We start from the raw sequence: 17,144 nt of genomic DNA, 5'->3' as shown, positions 1-17,144 counted from the left end.
GTAATATTTTAAATTTTGATTAAAGTTAATTTCTGAAAATGCTTAGTTTAAAAATAAAAGAAATGGTATACACATATATTTTTGTTAAAAGTATTATAATAATATCGTAAGACTTATTAGAATTTATAAACTTATTATAATTGCCAAAATTACAAAAGTTTGACAACATTTTGTCCTAAACCGTTAAATATTTATGATCGAAAGTAGAAGGATGGTTTGTTCAATTTCTATGAAATTAAGGCTCTGTTTGTTTCAGCTTAAGATTATTATAATCTAGATTATTAAATTAGATTACTTTAAGCTGGATTATAATAAGCTGACATAAAATAAGTTATGTGTTGTTTATTTCTTTAGATTATTAGAGGCATCTAAGGTTAGTGAGTCTTTAGCCACTCAATAATCTGAAAAAAGCTCCTCTAGAGGAGATTATTGGATTATAGCAAAATCTGGCTTATAGATTATAATAATCTACCATAATAATCTACTTGTTTGTTTTAGCTTACGCCTAATAATTTAGATTATAATAATTCTAAGCTAAATCAAACAGGGCCTAAAAGGTAGTATAGAGTATTCTATTAGGTTTTTTATGTTGAGACACGCCTACGAGTAAGGTTCATATCTCTGCATCCAAATTTTGGGGTAAAAGAACACGATTACTATTGTTGACTACTACTCTCTCTAGTCAATAATATTTGACGTGAGAGAAGATTAGTTAGTACTCTCAACGTTAAATATTATTAACTGGAGTGAGTATAAAAGCATGGGTACATGTTTCATTTCCCACAAAATATATATCCATCACATTTCTCTTTTTTAAAACTTTTTATTGAGCGAGAGATAAATCACATTTCCCTTGTACCTTGTTCTCACCTTCTACATTCAATCCAACAAGGCACCTACAAAGTACACGTATATAGTAGTTGAACAAGAATGAATTAAGTGGTTGCAATATCTAAGCTATTGTTTGTCGATCATAATCATCATGTCGTCATCAACAAAATGTGGCAAGACATTCACTTGCCACGAGCCCGTGTTTTTCTGTAACTTCTCTACATACCTCTAATTTCTTAATTACTAAAGTTTCATTATTTGACAGAACACTTTAGAAGAAGCAGTTAATCAGTTCAATCGATGTGACGACAGACGACTCAATTATCATCAATCTGTGAACGAATTTAACTCGACTTCTTCTCTGCTAATAATTAATTAATTAATTAAATTTCTGGTCGGTGAACTAAACGATGATCTAGTACTTGCATCGATCAGCGGTCGTCGCAGCCACGATCAGCTTTAAAAACGCGGTGATGTTCTTAGTTTCGTGTTCTGGATACTTTGGATTAAGTCAATCAAATTCATCTTACTTTTTTTTACCTAATTTTGGACCACGACGGCTGCGAAAGAGATGTCCTAGTAATCATCATCCAACGACCACAAAGGTCTCCTCTTTATAGAATGCGAGTTTGAACGCTTATTGCCTGCACGCCAAACTAATTCTACACCTAATGACTTTCCCTCAATAATTTAGCCCCTAATCTTCAGCATCATCCTCTTGCTTAATTGTTTCTAGGGTTGCTATAATCACAGGTGCAACTGTGCACTATGTTGTTTCGAGGCAGGAGAGAGGCAACCTGCACCTGCCCATGGAGGACTCGGATTAGACTAGAGCACAAGATGGCGTGCTTGACCAAGTATCAGCACGCCACGAATGCAACGAATTAACGCGAGAGATGTTGTATAAGTAGTGTGATTTGATGCCAAGTTCTTGCATCTTGTCAAATAGTATTTGGGCGTGTTGATGATGAGCGTGCAAATGGCGGCGTCGCTACGTGTGATCGTTGTGTTGGTGTGTGTGACGGCGGGCGCCGCCCTCGCCGACGCGGCGGCCGGCGGCGTCCGCGTCGGGCTGACGCGCATCCACTCCGAGCCCGGGGTCACCGCGTCCCAGTTCGTGCGCGACGCCCTGCGCCGCGACATGCACCGGCGCGCGCGGTTCGGGCGGGAGCTCGCGTCGTCGTCGTCGTCGTCTTCTCCGGCGGGCACGGTGTCCGCGCCGACGAGGAAGGACCTGCCCAACGGCGGGGAGTACATCATGACGCTGGCCATCGGCACGCCGCCGCAGTCGTACCCGGCCATCGCCGACACCGGCAGCGACCTCGTCTGGACGCAGTGCGCGCCGTGCGGGGAGCGGTGCTTCAAGCAGCCGAGCCCGCTGTACAACCCGTCGAGCTCGCCGACGTTCCGCGTGCTCCCGTGCAGCAGCGCGCTGAACCTGTGCGCCGCCGAGGCGAGGCTGGCCGGCGCGACCCCGCCGCCGGGGTGCGCGTGCAGGTACAACCAGACGTACGGCACCGGGTGGACGTCCGGCCTGCAGGGCTCGGAGACGTTCACGTTCGGCTCGTCGCCGGCCGACCAGGTGCGCGTCCCCGGCATTGCCTTCGGGTGCAGCAACGCCAGCAGCGACGACTGGAACGGCTCGGCGGGGCTCGTCGGCCTGGGCAGGGGCGGCCTGTCGCTCGTCTCCCAGCTCGCCGCCGGCATGTTCTCCTACTGCCTGACGCCGTTCCAGGACACCAAGAGCAAGAGCACGCTCCTCCTCGGTCCGGCGGCGGCGGCGGCGGCGCTCAACGGCACCGGCGTCCGGTCGACGCCGTTCGTCCCGAGCCCGTCCAAGCCACCGATGAGCACGTACTACTACCTCAACCTCACCGGCATATCCGTCGGCCCGGCGGCGCTGCCCATCCCTCCCGGCGCGTTCGCGCTCCGGGCAGACGGCACCGGCGGGCTCATCATCGACTCCGGCACGACGATCACGTCGCTGGTCGACGCGGCGTACAAGAGAGTCCGCGCCGCGGTGCGCTCCCTGGTGAAGCTGCCGGTGACGGACGGGTCGAACGCCACGGGTCTCGACCTGTGCTTCGCGCTGCCGTCGTCGTCGGCGCCGCCGGCGACGCTGCCGAGCATGACGCTCCACTTTGGCGGCGGCGCGGACATGGTGCTCCCGGTGGAGAACTACATGATCCTCGACGGCGGCATGTGGTGCCTGGCGATGCGGAGCCAGACCGACGGCGAGCTCAGCACACTCGGGAACTACCAGCAGCAAAACCTGCACATACTCTACGACGTCCAGAAGGAGACGCTGTCGTTTGCTCCGGCCAAGTGCAGCACGCTCTGATCAGACGAGAGTTGTACAGATCGATTCATGTGACACGTGTACATTTTTCTGGTTATTAGTAGTATATGTTTCTGGTTATTTTTGTATAGTTTCTACCTCGTTTCTTGAGGGTCTTGATCGGTAGAAATTTCTGTAAAAAGCTTCTTAAAAAAATGTTGTATGAGACTAAAACAGGAAAGATTCAGCTTAGAATTCACACTCTTTCGTAGGAATTGATAATTTGCATTTGACCAGGTGGAAACAGTTTTTTCCAGTGATAGTCTAAGCCACTATTAATTGTGACTAGGACTTTGGAACACGGCAATGCTGTAAGGCATCCTGGAAATTTCAATGTGATTGTAATGTTTAAATGGGAGCAAAACCAAACAACATACGCTGAAAATAGTTAACCTGTAATTCAGAGAGTACATCTGGACGGTGAGTTTGTGAACATGATACAACTAAGTTGAAAGCAATGAAAAAACTGTGAAAAAACAGAAATAAAATTAGCTATAAGTAAAAGGGACTTTACTAAAATCTAACTTAATACCCACTCAATTTTCACTTAACAATTTCACTAAAGAATACATGTAAGATGTAACTTAACCAGAACACAGGAAGTATCTATATATGACAAAGTCCGGACAATGACATACTAGCATATATCTAAAAATAACAAATGCGGATAATTGACATTTTTCATGACCTCGTCAGTACGCATCACCAAAACCACCATAGAAAGTTCAGGCAAATATGTTATCCACGTTTGGTGTCCTCAATGACCTCATCTGTCAGCATCCTTTGTTGAGCTACAACCACAAATGTGATTTATTTTCTTCCATTGTACTTTCCTCTTCGCCGTCGGTTTCCACCTCGCCCTTGACCTCTAGCTCGTAACCAGTTCGTCCTACTCGTTGATGCACCCGTTGGTCGGTCATTATACTGACCTTTCATGAGCAACAGCTTGTGAGCTTCAGCCTCTCTTAATGTCCATAGCAGGTCATAGTACTTCTCATATCTTGCAGCCCTGTATTGCCGATGTAGATGAAGGTTAATTGGATGAAATGTAGATAATGTCTTCTCAATTAACTCCTCCTGCGTGATTTCTCTACCACAAATTTTGAATCGAGAGATTATGAGATGGAGAGCTGAGTCATATTCAGACACAAGCTTGTAGTCATGGAAACGCAAGTTCAACCAGTCATTCTGAGCTTGATATAGGACCCTGGCCTTCTGCTCTTCTTCAAATCGATCCTTCAGGGATTGCCATAAGACAAATGGATCTCTTTCAGCGCGATAATCAGTCCGAAATCCTTTGTTTAAATGGCGCCAAAGAAAAGCCAATGCCTCCCTCTTTTGGGTCTCGGTACACTCTGAATTAGAGATAAGTGCCGTACAGAGACCTTTCATGCCTAAATGGATTTGAGCCTCAATAGCCCGTTCCAAGTAATTGCTTCCATCAAGAGCAAGCTCATCAAAGTCTTCGCTGTTGAAATCGAACATGTTTTCCTACAGTTAAAAGTATTTAGTCTACAGATAGTCATGAATAAAATAAAGATTAAACAAACCATATATATGCGTCAGGGCTTGCAATGATGTCAATGCTAATATGCAGTACATCCTGTCCAAACTACAATCTCTGTTCTATAAATGAGGCTTTAAGGAGAACTTATCATATTACCAATATTTTTATGAATTTTATATGAAACCTAACTGCATCATCCTTAATACTCCCTCTTGTCATAAATATTTAACGTGTAGGAAAATATTTGGTCCATATTGAAAATATACTTTAACCATAGATAATTTTTCAAATGCTTAGTTTTAAGTAAAAATAATAATGTGCATAGATTTATCTCGAAAAGTACTAATCACAATATCATAAACACATTTTAATATAAAACTGATGGCCAAAGTTTCACAATTTTGACCTCTAAACATCAAGTATTTATTACCAGCATCAGTATTTAACGGCTAAGCATACAGCTTAGACAGATCGTTTGTCCTGACGCCAAATATAGTATTGTGAAAGTGTAATTTATAAACCTGATCAAATACCATATCTAAAACAATTAACTAGGCTTAGGTCTACTCCCAGTGTCCCAAAATAAAATAATTCCTCATCCCAAGAAGATTTTAGTAAGGAGGGAAAATGACTAAGTTCCTCATTAATCGGAGATGGTTGGTGGATAGACAAGAGGTATTGAAGAGTTTAGGAATACAACTTTCCAAACAAATTTTGAACTCTGTGAATCAACTTATTTTGAGATGGAGGGAGTATATTATTTTTTGTGTTATTGTCTTGGTTGTACTTGGGTGAGTTACTATAAGACACGAAATGTTCATGTCTGTATTAGGGTTATTATTTTTCTTTTCTAGGCATCCCTGGTTGATGTAGAGGTTACGTGTAATTCATTTTTAATGAATTTTTTCTCGTTATCTTAAAAAATGTATATGTTATTTGTGCTACTGATCAACAAATTAATTGTTACTTATGAACTGATTCAATTGACTAGCCATAATAAATACTAGACGAAAGTATCTGGCTATGAACAATGAAGAACAAAGAATCTAAAAGGGACAAGGTAGCCGAATATTATCACACAGCAACAAACAAGGAATTAATAGTCCATAACACAATATCTCGTCGGAGAGGATGCCCCTCTCGTACGGCACGGCGGAGGAAACGGGAGCAAAATCTGGGTAGAACTAGAGTTAATCTACATGTATGATGTATCTCAGCAATTTATCTTTGTAGGGCAACGTCTAGAGTTGAAAATGGTCAAAGGGGAAAATGCGGAAATCAAATTTCATATATTGGCGCCGGGGAAGGCAGGGAAGAAATCGAGAAAATCAGTGAGATCAAATGTTGTGATCTTGTTGATGAGATTAATAAAGGAGATTTTCAATTGTGAGATCGTGGCTTCCGAACTTGAAATTGGAACAGAAAAAAAAAACCTTTCAGTTTCACAACACTCACCATGATAGTGCCGGACGCGCTGGCCGCTGTCCGAAACTGACCCTAGGCTAACCGCGGGCGCCGGGCGGCGGCGGCCGCGGCGGACGGCGGTGCAGCGCGACCGGAACGGCGTGGTTATTGGATTGGAACCGACGGCGACTAGCCTGAGAGCGACTGTTCCAATCCAACAGCGGAGTAGAGGCGGAGAGATCCATATATAGGGGAGGCGAAAAAGAAACTGACAGCCCAGAGAGGAACGAGTAAACGGGCCATCCGTGGACAGCCCACATGGCTCTAGCCATCCGGCCCATCTAGCCCACGTCGCGTGTAAGTTGAAGGTTCGCCGCGCCACGCATCAAACCATATCTGCATCGACGTGCGGCGCACACCGCCGCGACTACCATTTCGACTGATAGATCACCCACCGGATCGCACGCACTCTCCATCAACGTGCCACTCCGGATTCAACTAACCTCACTGCGATGAAACAAGCCATATGATATTATGATTGATCAAGCGCAATGTGGGCAGAAAACGCAACAAATCACACCGTCTTCGGTTCGGCTTCGTGCTCTGGTCTTGGCTCCAATGGCGGCGTTTCTGGTATGGATTCTCCTCTTGTTACCGTACGTTGCCATTTCGTCCACGGCGAGCCATGGCGTTCGTCTTGAGCTCACGCACGCCGACGACCGCGGCGGCTATGTGGGGGCTGAGCGCGTCCGCCGCGCCGCCGACCGGAGCCACCGCCGCGTGAACGGCTTCCTCGGCGCCATCGAGGGGCCGTCGTCAACGGCGAGGCTGGGGAGCGACGGTGCCGGTGCTGGTGGCGCAGAGGCCTCCGTGCACGCCAGCACGGCGACGTACCTCGTCGACATCGCCATCGGGACGCCGCCGCTCCCGCTCACCGCGGTGCTCGACACGGGCAGCGACCTCATCTGGACGCAGTGCGACGCGCCGTGCCGGAGGTGCTTCCCGCAGCCGGCGCCGCTGTACGCGCCGGCCAGGTCCGCGACGTACGCCAACGTGTCGTGCCGCTCGCCGATGTGCCAGGCGCTCCAGAGCCCGTGGTCCCGCTGCTCGCCGCCCGACACGGGCTGCGCGTACTACTTCTCCTACGGCGACGGCACCTCCACCGACGGCGTCCTCGCCACCGAGACGTTCACGCTCGGCTCGGACACCGCCGTGCGCGGCGTCGCCTTCGGGTGCGGGACGGAGAACCTCGGCAGCACGGACAACTCCTCCGGCCTGGTCGGCATGGGGAGAGGCCCACTGTCGCTGGTGTCTCAGCTCGGCGTCACCAGGTTCTCCTACTGCTTCACGCCCTTCAACGCCACCGCGGCGAGCCCGCTCTTCCTCGGCTCGTCGGCGCGCCTCTCGTCCGCCGCCAAGACCACGCCGTTCGTGCCGAGCCCGAGCGGCGGCGCGCGGAGGCGGAGCTCCTACTACTACCTCTCCCTGGAAGGGATCACCGTCGGCGACACCCTCCTCCCGATCGACCCAGCCGTGTTCCGGCTCACGCCGATGGGCGACGGCGGGGTCATCATCGACTCCGGCACGACGTTCACCGCGCTGGAGGAGCGCGCGTTCGTGGCGCTGGCGCGCGCGCTCGCGTCGCGCGTGCGGCTGCCCCTGGCGAGCGGCGCGCACCTCGGCCTCAGCCTCTGCTTCGCCGCGGCGTCCCCGGAGGCCGTGGAGGTGCCGCGGCTGGTGCTCCACTTCGACGGCGCCGACATGGAGCTGCGGCGGGAGAGCTACGTGGTGGAGGACCGGAGCGCCGGCGTGGCGTGCCTCGGGATGGTGAGCGCGCGGGGGATGTCGGTGCTCGGCAGCATGCAGCAGCAGAACACGCACATCCTGTACGACCTCGAGCGAGGCATCCTATCCTTCGAACCTGCCAAATGCGGCGAGCTTTAGGATTCGCATGATCAAAGAGATACATGACCATATGTACATAACTTGAATTTTCTATCAGTTGCTTTTGCAATTATTCTATGGAGGTGTTTTCGTTCCCAAGGCGACATTCCCTCTGTTTATTGCATGTCGAGAAACACACTTTTCCCTTGTTCTCTTGCATATGCTTGGTTGATTATGCGTGTGCTTGGTGGTGTGTTCTGTGTTCATGTTCTTCAAAGAAGTCTGATGTTCATCTGACTTCTAAAATGCTAAATAATTTCAGCTGAATGCAGCTCAATCACTGCAGCTAAATCTGAAATCCAAACTTAACATACTTTTATTTACAAGTGCGTGTATATTACACGGACTGTACATTATTCTCCACATCCATATCTACAAGAATACGCGCTGACATATGAAAAGGTGATCAAAGCCGAACAACAAATGTATGTAACTCGAAATTCTAGCCAGCCAAGAGAAGTACGATCAAATAATTAAACAACATAATATGTACATATGCAAATACGCAATAGAGATCACTCCCATCGATCGATCAGTACGTGCGTCTCGGTCTCGATCAGATCTTGCCGCAATCCGCGGGCTGCACGGACAGCACGGAGTTCTTGAGCTCGTACAGCACGTGGAAGTCCATCTGCAAGTAGTTCCCGATGCGCGAGCCGGTGCTCGACTTGCCGATCATCAGGCACAGCACGTCGCCGCCGCCGCCGCCGCTCTGCTTACCGGTGTAGGCGAAGTAGTTACCGAACAGCAGCTCCATGTCCATGCCGTCGAAGTGCATCGTCATCGTGGGCACGGTGACGACGTTCTTGCTCGCGTCGTCGACGAGGAAGCACAGGAGGCCGCTCCCGTTGACGGCCTCGTACGTCCGAGACATCCGCGCCCTGAACGCCTCCACGACGGCGGTGTAGGCCGGCTCGACCAGCAGGGTCGCCGGCGCGCCGATCTGGAAGGCGACGCCGCGCGTCTTGGCCGGTGTTTGGGTTGAACGCGAACGTGTCGTTGGGAATAGCGAGGCGTGTCCCGTCGACGGAGATGCCGAGCAGGTTGACGTAGTAATTGGCGTCGTCGGGTAGGAGAGGGGTGGATGAAACGCCATTCCCGTCCATGCTGGCCGTGGACCCGAACAGCACAGGGCTGGCAACGTTAGGGTTCGACGCGAGGCAGTAGGAGAAGCGGTCCAAGCCCAGCTGGCCCACCAGCGACAGTTTGCTTCTACCCAGCCCAACTACACCTGTGTTCCTGTTTAATTTGATATGAAAAAAAGAAGAGCCCACTTATACCACTTAATTAATCCATCGCCCATATATATTCTTAATTTCTTATTACTGTTTGTGAAGCTTGAGAGGGAAATCTATTCGTGAGTACGTTTACGTACCCGTCAAACAAATCATTGCGGTAGACCGTGTTGGTGCACCCGAAAGTGAAGCTCTGCACGGTAGCTGCATCGTTGCTGCCGAACTTGATGGTCTCGGTGCCCAGTATCCCTTTGACGTAGTTGCGGTCGGTGTCGGTGGCGCCGTACACGTACCGGTACCCGCACTCGGTGTCGCTGCACGTCGTGCGGACCTGCTCGATCCGGCAGAACCTTGCAGGCCTGGCTCGCGCACGCCAGCGGCGAGAAGCTGCTCGAATTCGCCCGGTCGTACAGCCGCGCCCCCGCCGGCGGCGCGGCGTTGTTGTTGCAGCCGCTGCATGGGGTGCACTCCACCCAGCACAGATCGCTGATGCCGAAAAGGGCCTGGACGGTCACCGGCGGCGTGCCGACGGCGAGCTCCATCACGTAGTAGAGACCAGCGATAACCTTTGATTCAAAAGAAATTCATAGGAATTTTAAAGGATTTCATTTCTATAGGAATTTTTTCTATATAGCCCTTTGAATCTAAGAAATGAATCCTATGTAATCCCATAAAATTCCTATGAAATACCTCTTCTCATGCAAGTTTTGAAGGAAATTTAGCATGAGGTTCTACCTCATGTTAAGAATCTTTTGAGTCTTTATCTCTCTCAAATTCCTATGTTTTTCTTGCGGCTCAATCAAATAGTCATTACTATACTTTTCCTGTGTTTTACAATTCTCTGTTTTACACTTATATTCCTATCAGAATCCTATGTTTTTTCTATTCCTCCGTTTTTTCATTCCTGTGATTCAAAGGTCCTTTAATTTCATGCATACCTCCCCACTTGGCAATTAGGAAAACAATAATAATTGTGTGGTGATCTTTACTGATGCAAGCTAGATAACATTTTCATGCACAAAGTCAGAACTATAGCGGTTCTCAGAATGCGTACATGCGAAGGTGTGTGCATGATATGTGCTCTGCAATTTGTTACTCTCCTCCGTTTCAAATTACTCTCAATGATTTATCCTAAGTGAAGCATCTAAATTTAGAATCCATATAGTCTAATTACACGTGGATTATATATTTATATATGAAAATATTTCCTAACCTTCTCGTAAAAAAAGACATTTAATATGTTTTGATATATCAAACTTTTAGAACCACAACCAGGGTAAATTTCCAAAATTTCGGAAATTTCGGTGACACCCGATACGATATTAATTCGGCCGAAATTTGTGAATTTTTGAATTTTTTTCATGAATTTGGATAATATTTGTTTAAATTCAACTAAATTTTGTTTAAAATTTTGGAAATTTCAGACCGAAATTTCCGAAATTTCGGGATTTCGGTGACACCCAATAGAAAACCTTGAACCGATATAGTGAACCCTGACCACAACCATCGATAATTTCTCTTGTTTGTTAGGCCAAAATTTTAATGCGGGTGGTCCAGGTCTTGGTCATTTCTAAGTCCGCTCCTGCGGCTGCCTAATTGTGCTACCGAGTTTTATCTACCACTTGACAAGATTAAGAACATACACTAGTGGAGAAATGGTTTTTATTCCCGGTTCGTAACCTATATAGTCCTGGTTTTCCAACCGGTACTACGAATCCGGGACTAAAGATCGTTATTTTTAGTCCCGGGTGAAATAACCGGGAGTAAAAATCTATTTTTAAATATATAGCCTCTTTAGTAAAGATAGAGTCAGCCTAAATCCGGTTGCTCCTTTATTCTTTTCTTTTCTTCATTGTTTTTAATATATTGATTTCACTCCATCCCGCCCCCAAAATCCCAAATCAATCATCCCCGAATTGTAAAATCTCAAATTGATTATTACCTCCAAATCCTCAAATCGATCATCTCCAAATACATCACAAAATCTTAAAAAAAAATTACATCACAACTTCTACAAAATTCATCACAAATACATCACATATTCACATCACACACAAATCAAATACATCTCAATCCGAATCACAAATCTTAAAAAAAAAGAGAAAAAAAACCTAAATCCGGCGCCTACTCCCGCTGCCGCACCGCCTGCCGCGTAGGCCGCCGCCTCGGCGTGCCGCCTGCCGCCGCGCCCCCGCGAGGCCGCCTGGCCCTCCGCGAGGCAGCCCGGTGCGCCGCCGCACGCCGCCGCTGCAGATGGGGAGGAGGGGGGAGGGAGAGGAGGAGAGGAAGATAGGAGTTAAAGGAGAGGAGAGGGAGAGGAGAAGGAGAGGAAGAGATAGTGTGTGAGGAGAGGAGGAGAGGAGTTAAAAGGAGAGGAGGAGGAGATATGTCGATCTGATCCGCGCGCACACCTCTCCGTGTATGTCGATCTTTTTTTCCGGTTGGTGTTACCAACCGGGACTACAAATAGATCTTTTAGTCAACCGGGAGTAAAGCGTATGTTAGATCTTTTTTCCCTGTTGATATTACCAACCGGGACTATAGATATATCTGTAGTCCCGGTTGGTGTTCAAAAAGTACCCCTGAGCTTTTAAATCGGGACTAAATATGTTTCTAGTCCTGATTTTTAATCCAACCGGGACAACTGTGAAATCTGATCGACCGATAAAGATGGATTTCTCCAGTAGTGATACCGAGTGTTACCAAAAAGGAAGTCCAAAAAAAATTACCATGTGCCAAGCTAATAAACTTTTTTTTTTGGGGGTGGGGCAAGCCAATAAACTTGGTTAACCTTGGGACCAATCGTTTCTACCATGATTTCTATTGGCGCGGGCGGATGGCATATGCTCTGCATGCAGTCCCCACTCTCGTCGGCTCGTCGCCTCAATTTTCCCCTCTCCAGGCGGCCACTGAGCGCGACCGTGTGCCTCTGGCTTCTTTCCACCACACGTCCCAGATGACGTCCATTGAACGCGGCAGCATGTCCTCGGTATCCTCTCGTCTCTGATTGTGTTAAAGACTAAAACTGTACCGAGAAAGAATCCATAAAAAAAATTAAAAATCACTTATGTAGAATCTATATATTTTTAATCAAAACAATATGATTTCTATTTAACCATACAAGGACGACTAAAGCAAAGAAGAGGCACCAATTCGTTTTTTATATCCATGTCGATTCCCCATCAATCAATACCTAATATGTGGTTTGCTTGTGTAGTGGTGCACATATGTGTCCTCTGTATAATAGAAAAAAATACTAGTGCAAATTAATACTTGAAGAAGAAGCTACAGTAATAAAAGTCAAGAAACAAGAATAGATGTCATTCCAAAGAAAAGATACACGAGACAGATACAAAACACACTTGAACAGTACTAGATAGAGTTTTGCAAATTGCAATTAAAATCGTACGTGCAAAAATAAGAGGACAGTATTATTTTAGCAAAACGGATTGTATATATAAACATGTACATCTATCTCAGTTGAATGAAGTACCCATCAATCAATTCTTAATGTGGTTTGCTTCTGTATGAACATATGTGTTTCTCCATATAATTGAAAATATAATACTTCGAATTAATACTTTAAGAAAAAAAGTACAAAAATACTCACTCTATTTCATGTTACAAATTGTTTTGACTTTTTTTCTAGTCAAACTTTTCTATGTATGGCTAAGTTTATAGACAAATATAGTACATTTTAAACATAAAATAAACATATTATCAAAATATATTCAATGATAGATTTAATAAAACTAATTTGGTGTTTAAAATGTTGCTAATTTTTTATAAACTTAGTTAAACTTAACAAAGTAAAAAAGTCGAAGCGACTTATAGTATAAAACAGAGGAAGTAAAAGTTAAGAAAAGAGAACATAGTTGCAGACAAAAACGATTTTTTTATCTATAATAATTAATTATCCCAAAAATTAAATATTTAGTAAATCAGGTGCGGACGCTAGAGCCAACGGCGTCCAGATGTGGACGCTGTAGCGAACGGCGTCCAGCGCAAGTCCAACCCAACATGATCAGGCTGGAGCATCTAGCCCAAGGTCAGGACTCCACGAGTTTAGGTTAACTCCCCCACAGATCGAAGCACCGAAACTAGAGTTCACAAGCTCGAGATCGAGGAGGAGGTCCCCCTTTCCCTCCACAGTGAGCAGCGCCGACAGCGAGCCGGCGAGCCTCGCCGCAACAATCGAGGCAGCGCATGACGGAGATTGAGGAGAGAAATGAGGGTGGCAGCTGTTGGTGCATTAGTCTAATCGAGTAAACCTAGACAGTTAGATTTGGGTTGGAGCTTGGGCCGCACCACTGCGATGGACACCGTTGGCTGCAGCGTCCAGAGCCGGACGCGTTTTGTCCGAGTGTCCACACCTGGACGCTCTTGCTAGCAGCGTCCTTTCCATTTTTCTAAATACCACTACTGATTTACTGGTTATTTAATTTCAGAAAAAATAATTATTACAATAAAAAATGGGGATACAAACGATAGAATTTGCAATCAAACAATAAAAAAAAGAGATCGAAATCCTGCAAAAATATGACAACACTATTTAGAAAAACTGATTGTATATATATATATACCCTCTACACCTATCTTAGTTTTTTTTTTAGGGAGGGGGGGGGGGAACGGAGATATATTACTCATTGAATGTGATGTGAAATAAAATTACAACTGTCATCCGGCCAGAACACGGTTAAAGATTCGCTTCTGCCTTTATTCGCTAAAAAATGGCTAAATCTCGATGAACTTTTGTGAGTATAGTCTCCTTTAGTTGAATTGATCTATATCTAGATGAACCCGTCAAAGAAGAAAAAACAGAAAGAAGGAAAACTATGCATGGAACGAGTCTGTCTTTTTTTGTTAGAACATTAAAGCGATTCTTAATAGCAATTTGCGAAGTTTAAATATGCAACTAGGCCGGATCATCTATGAGTTGTTGAAATGGTGTTTATAAGATCAACGAACGCTCATCGAATCAACACTGCAAGATTAAACGAAAAAGGAGATCGAGATATATACACTCGAAACATGGCGTCCACAGCTGCTATACTAGCCCTCATCCTCCTCCTCCTCCCGCCAATAGCTCTCGCCGCCGGCGACCTAAATGGCTTCCGCGCGACCCTTACTCGCATCCACCAGCTCTCGCCGGGGAAACATTCCGAAGCGGTGCGCCGCGACGGCCACCGCCTCGCATTCCTCTCCTACGCCGCCACCGCCGCAGCCGGCAAGGCTACCACCACCGGCACCAACTCGTCGTCGGTGAACGTCCAGGCGCAGCTCGAGAACGGCGCGGGAGCGTACAACATGAACATCTCCCTCGGCACGCCGCCGCTCGACTTCCCGGTCATCGTCGACACCGGCAGCAACCTCATCTGGGCGCAGTGCGCTCCGTGCACCAGATGCTTCCCTCGACCCACGCCGGCGCCGGTTCTGCAGCCGGCGAGGTCGTCCACCTTCTCCAGGCTCCCGTGCAACGGCTCCTTCTGCCAGTACCTGCCGACCTCCTCCCGGCCGCGGACGTGCAACGCCACGGCCGCCTGCGCCTACAACTACACCTACGGCAGCGGCTACACCGCCGGCTACCTCGCCACCGAGACGCTCACAGTTGGGGACGGCACGTTCCCCAAGGTCGCGTTCGGGTGCAGCACGGAGAACGGCGTGGACAACTCGTCGGGCATCGTCGGCCTCGGCCGCGGCCCGCTGTCCCTCGTGTCGCAGCTCGCCGTCGGCCGCTTCTCGTACTGCCTCCGCTCCGACATGGCCGACGGCGGCGCGAGCCCGATACTGTTCGGCTCCCTTGCCAAGCTGACCGAAGGGAGCGTCGTCCAGTCCACGCCGCTCCTCAAGAACCCTTACCTGCAACGCTCCACGCACTACTACGTCAACCTCACCGGCATCGCCGTCGACTCGACGGAGCTCCCGGTGACGGGCAGCACGTTCGGGTTCACGCAGACCGGCCTCGGCGGCGGCACGATCGTGGACTCCGGCACGACGCTCACCTACCTCGCCAAGGACGGCTACGCGATGGTGAAGCAGGCCTTCCAGTCGCAGATGGCTAACCTCAACCAGACGACGCCGGCGAGCGGCGCGCCCTACGACCTGGACCTGTGCTACAAGCCCAGCGCCGGCGGCGGCGGCAAGGCCGTGCGCGTGCCGAGGCTGGCGCTGCGGTTCGCCGGAGGAGCTAAGTACAACGTGCCGGTGCAGAACTACTTCGCCGGAGTTGAGGCGGACTCGCAGGGCCGCGTGACCGTGGCGTGCCTCCTGGTGCTCCCGGCGACGGACGACCTGCCGATCTCCATCATAGGCAACCTGATGCAGATGGACATGCACCTGCTCTACGATATCGACGGTGGGATGTTCTCCTTCGCGCCCGCGGATTGCGCCAAACTGTGATAATAATAAGCTGCATATATAATTGCGCACGTGTGCGGATGTGCCGTTTGATCTTGCTGTGTGCATCGAGGAGGACAAGGCTCTTTCTCCTGTTACATCATCCTCTGGAATATTATTTTTCAATAATGAAAATGGTTTGTATATTTCCGTTCATCACCGGTCTCTGCGTTGGTACAGAGAAAAAGGTCTTAAAGCTAGAAAAACAAAAAAGAATACGGTGATGAGGCAAACACCCAATTTCGCTAATAAGAGATTAACTGATATAACTTTTTCAAAGTCACATAAATTATACTCCCTCTGTTCAGGTTATAAGACGTTTTGACTTTGGTCAAATTCAATTGACTAAGCTTATAAATAAATATAGTAATATTTATAATACCAAATTAGGTACATTAAATCAATAATGGAATATATTTTCATAATAAATTTGTGTTGAGTTGAAAAATATTATTATTATTTTCTAAAAATATGGTCAAACTTGAAGCAGTTTGACTTTGACTAAAGTCAAAACGTATTATAACCTGAAACGGAGGAAGTAGCACATAATTTTATAGGTACTGCACCATTCAAACTAGAACAAAAGATACATGTTCCCTACCAATTGTAATGTGTAGTACCATTACGTACAATATTTTGCTATTACTTTGATAGCATCATGCATAAGGAGTGGAGCCAATTAAAACACATAGATATAGCATGCATCATGTTAGATAACTTTTTGTTGTTAAAATCTACGTCAAATTGACCAACATAAATAATAGCCCAAAATAAAATCATTTGCATTACGTACAGGATCCTCATAAAACACTCCTTATAGCCAATTACCAAAGATAACTTTTCTATTATAGGGAAGAGGGATATTAAAACAGACAACATGATAGGCAAAGAAAAAGAAAAAGAAAAAGAAAAAGATGTTCAATGGTCTTTTATGCATTATAAAAACATTACTATCCCCCCCCCCCAAAAAAAAGCACAATTTCTCTTTGCCAAGTCATCTTTTGTTAGGATTTCTTTTTTCAAGGAATCGTATAAGACTTTTATTTTTTAGTGGTAGTACCTTTTAACTCCAAAAAAAAAAAATCCTCTTACAAATTCTTACATTGAAGTTCATGCTCGCATTGTACATGGATTTGATAAAAAATATTTTTTTTATATAGAAACTAGAAAAACGGTCTTTTTATCTGTCAGGGTATGTTAACTAGTCGGTAAATCAAATCATTCCACTCAATTAGCTTATGTCCTACATTTGATCGCCCAAAAGTTATATTCATCGCTGTTGTACTCATGCATAATCTCTTCCACGTAAGAATGTTCCTTTTGAGTCACATCATAAAGAGAAGGTATCGATACTGTGTTTCAACGGTAAAGAAGAATGTTTCAACGGTGTTGTACTCATCCACTCTAGAATCCAGTTTGATATTCTGTCCTGATCGATGACGTTCTAATTGCCGTGTCCCTTGATTGAGATTGACTATGCTCTCGATTG

The 17,144-nt window shown here is 46.8% G+C and overlaps 4 protein-coding genes and 1 long non-coding RNA gene across 5 annotated transcripts; 3 read left to right on the top strand and 2 right to left on the bottom strand.

Moving 5' to 3' along the window:
- Positions 1-1,494: 1,494 nt before the first annotated feature.
- On the top strand, positions 1,495-3,368 carry LOC4343462 (aspartic proteinase nepenthesin-1). Its single transcript, XM_015789532.3, has one exon. It carries the CDS (start codon positions 1,796-1,798, stop codon positions 3,170-3,172), a length of 1,377 nt encoding a protein of 458 aa, XP_015645018.1. The 5' UTR covers positions 1,495-1,795; the 3' UTR covers positions 3,173-3,368.
- Positions 3,369-3,543: 175 nt separating this feature from the next.
- LOC107281715 (uncharacterized) lies at positions 3,544-6,291 on the bottom strand. The gene is made up of 2 exons (XR_001547474.3): positions 6,132-6,291; positions 3,544-4,660 (listed from the first exon to the last, which is right to left on the bottom strand). It is a non-coding gene; the product is annotated as an uncharacterized lncRNA (long non-coding RNA).
- A 356-nt stretch (positions 6,292-6,647) lies between these two features.
- On the top strand, positions 6,648-8,165 carry LOC4343461 (aspartic proteinase nepenthesin-1). Its single transcript, XM_015790785.3, has one exon. It carries the CDS (start codon positions 6,699-6,701, stop codon positions 8,022-8,024), a length of 1,326 nt encoding a protein of 441 aa, XP_015646271.2. The 5' UTR covers positions 6,648-6,698; the 3' UTR covers positions 8,025-8,165.
- A 415-nt stretch (positions 8,166-8,580) lies between these two features.
- LOC107277273 (aspartic proteinase nepenthesin-1) lies at positions 8,581-9,801 on the bottom strand. The gene is made up of 4 exons (XM_015790528.1): positions 9,661-9,801; positions 9,400-9,590; positions 9,053-9,263; positions 8,581-8,988 (listed from the first exon to the last, which is right to left on the bottom strand). The coding sequence occupies exons 1-4, from the start codon at positions 9,799-9,801 to the stop codon at positions 8,581-8,583; spliced, it is 951 nt and encodes a 316-aa protein (XP_015646014.1).
- A 4,444-nt stretch (positions 9,802-14,245) lies between these two features.
- Positions 14,246-15,778, top strand: LOC107276109 (aspartic proteinase nepenthesin-2). Its single transcript, XM_015790744.3, has one exon. It carries the CDS (start codon positions 14,291-14,293, stop codon positions 15,656-15,658), a length of 1,368 nt encoding a protein of 455 aa, XP_015646230.1. The 5' UTR covers positions 14,246-14,290; the 3' UTR covers positions 15,659-15,778.
- The last annotated feature ends 1,366 nt before the right edge of the window (positions 15,779-17,144 follow it).

The sequence above is a fragment of the Oryza sativa genome, chromosome 7, assembly GCF_034140825.1.
Source record: "Oryza sativa Japonica Group chromosome 7, ASM3414082v1".
Classification (NCBI taxonomy): Eukaryota; Viridiplantae; Streptophyta; class Magnoliopsida; order Poales; family Poaceae; genus Oryza; species Oryza sativa.
The sequence above is the reverse complement of the archived record's forward strand: the minus strand, read 5'-3'. Positions and strand labels throughout refer to the sequence as shown.

Excerpts from the sequence above, each read along its gene's own strand:
- LOC4343461 (XM_015790785.3), top strand. The coding sequence starts at position 6,699 with ATGGCGGCGTTTCTGGTATGGATTCTCCTCTTGTTACCGTACGTTGCC.
- LOC4343462 (XM_015789532.3), top strand. The coding sequence starts at position 1,796 with ATGATGAGCGTGCAAATGGCGGCGTCGCTACGTGTGATCGTTGTGTTG.
- LOC107276109 (XM_015790744.3), top strand. The coding sequence starts at position 14,291 with ATGGCGTCCACAGCTGCTATACTAGCCCTCATCCTCCTCCTCCTCCCG.
- LOC107277273 (XM_015790528.1), bottom strand. The coding sequence starts at position 9,801 with ATGGAGCTCGCCGTCGGCACGCCGCCGGTGACCGTCCAGGCCCTTTTC. Across the intron at positions 9,264-9,399 it reads CGCAATGATTTGTTTGACGG|GAACACAGGTGTAGTTGGGC; the intron begins GTACGTAAACGT and ends CAAATTAAACAG. Across the intron at positions 8,989-9,052 it reads TCAACCTGCTCGGCATCTCC|ACGCGCGGCGTCGCCTTCCA; the intron begins GTCGACGGGACA and ends ACACCGGCCAAG.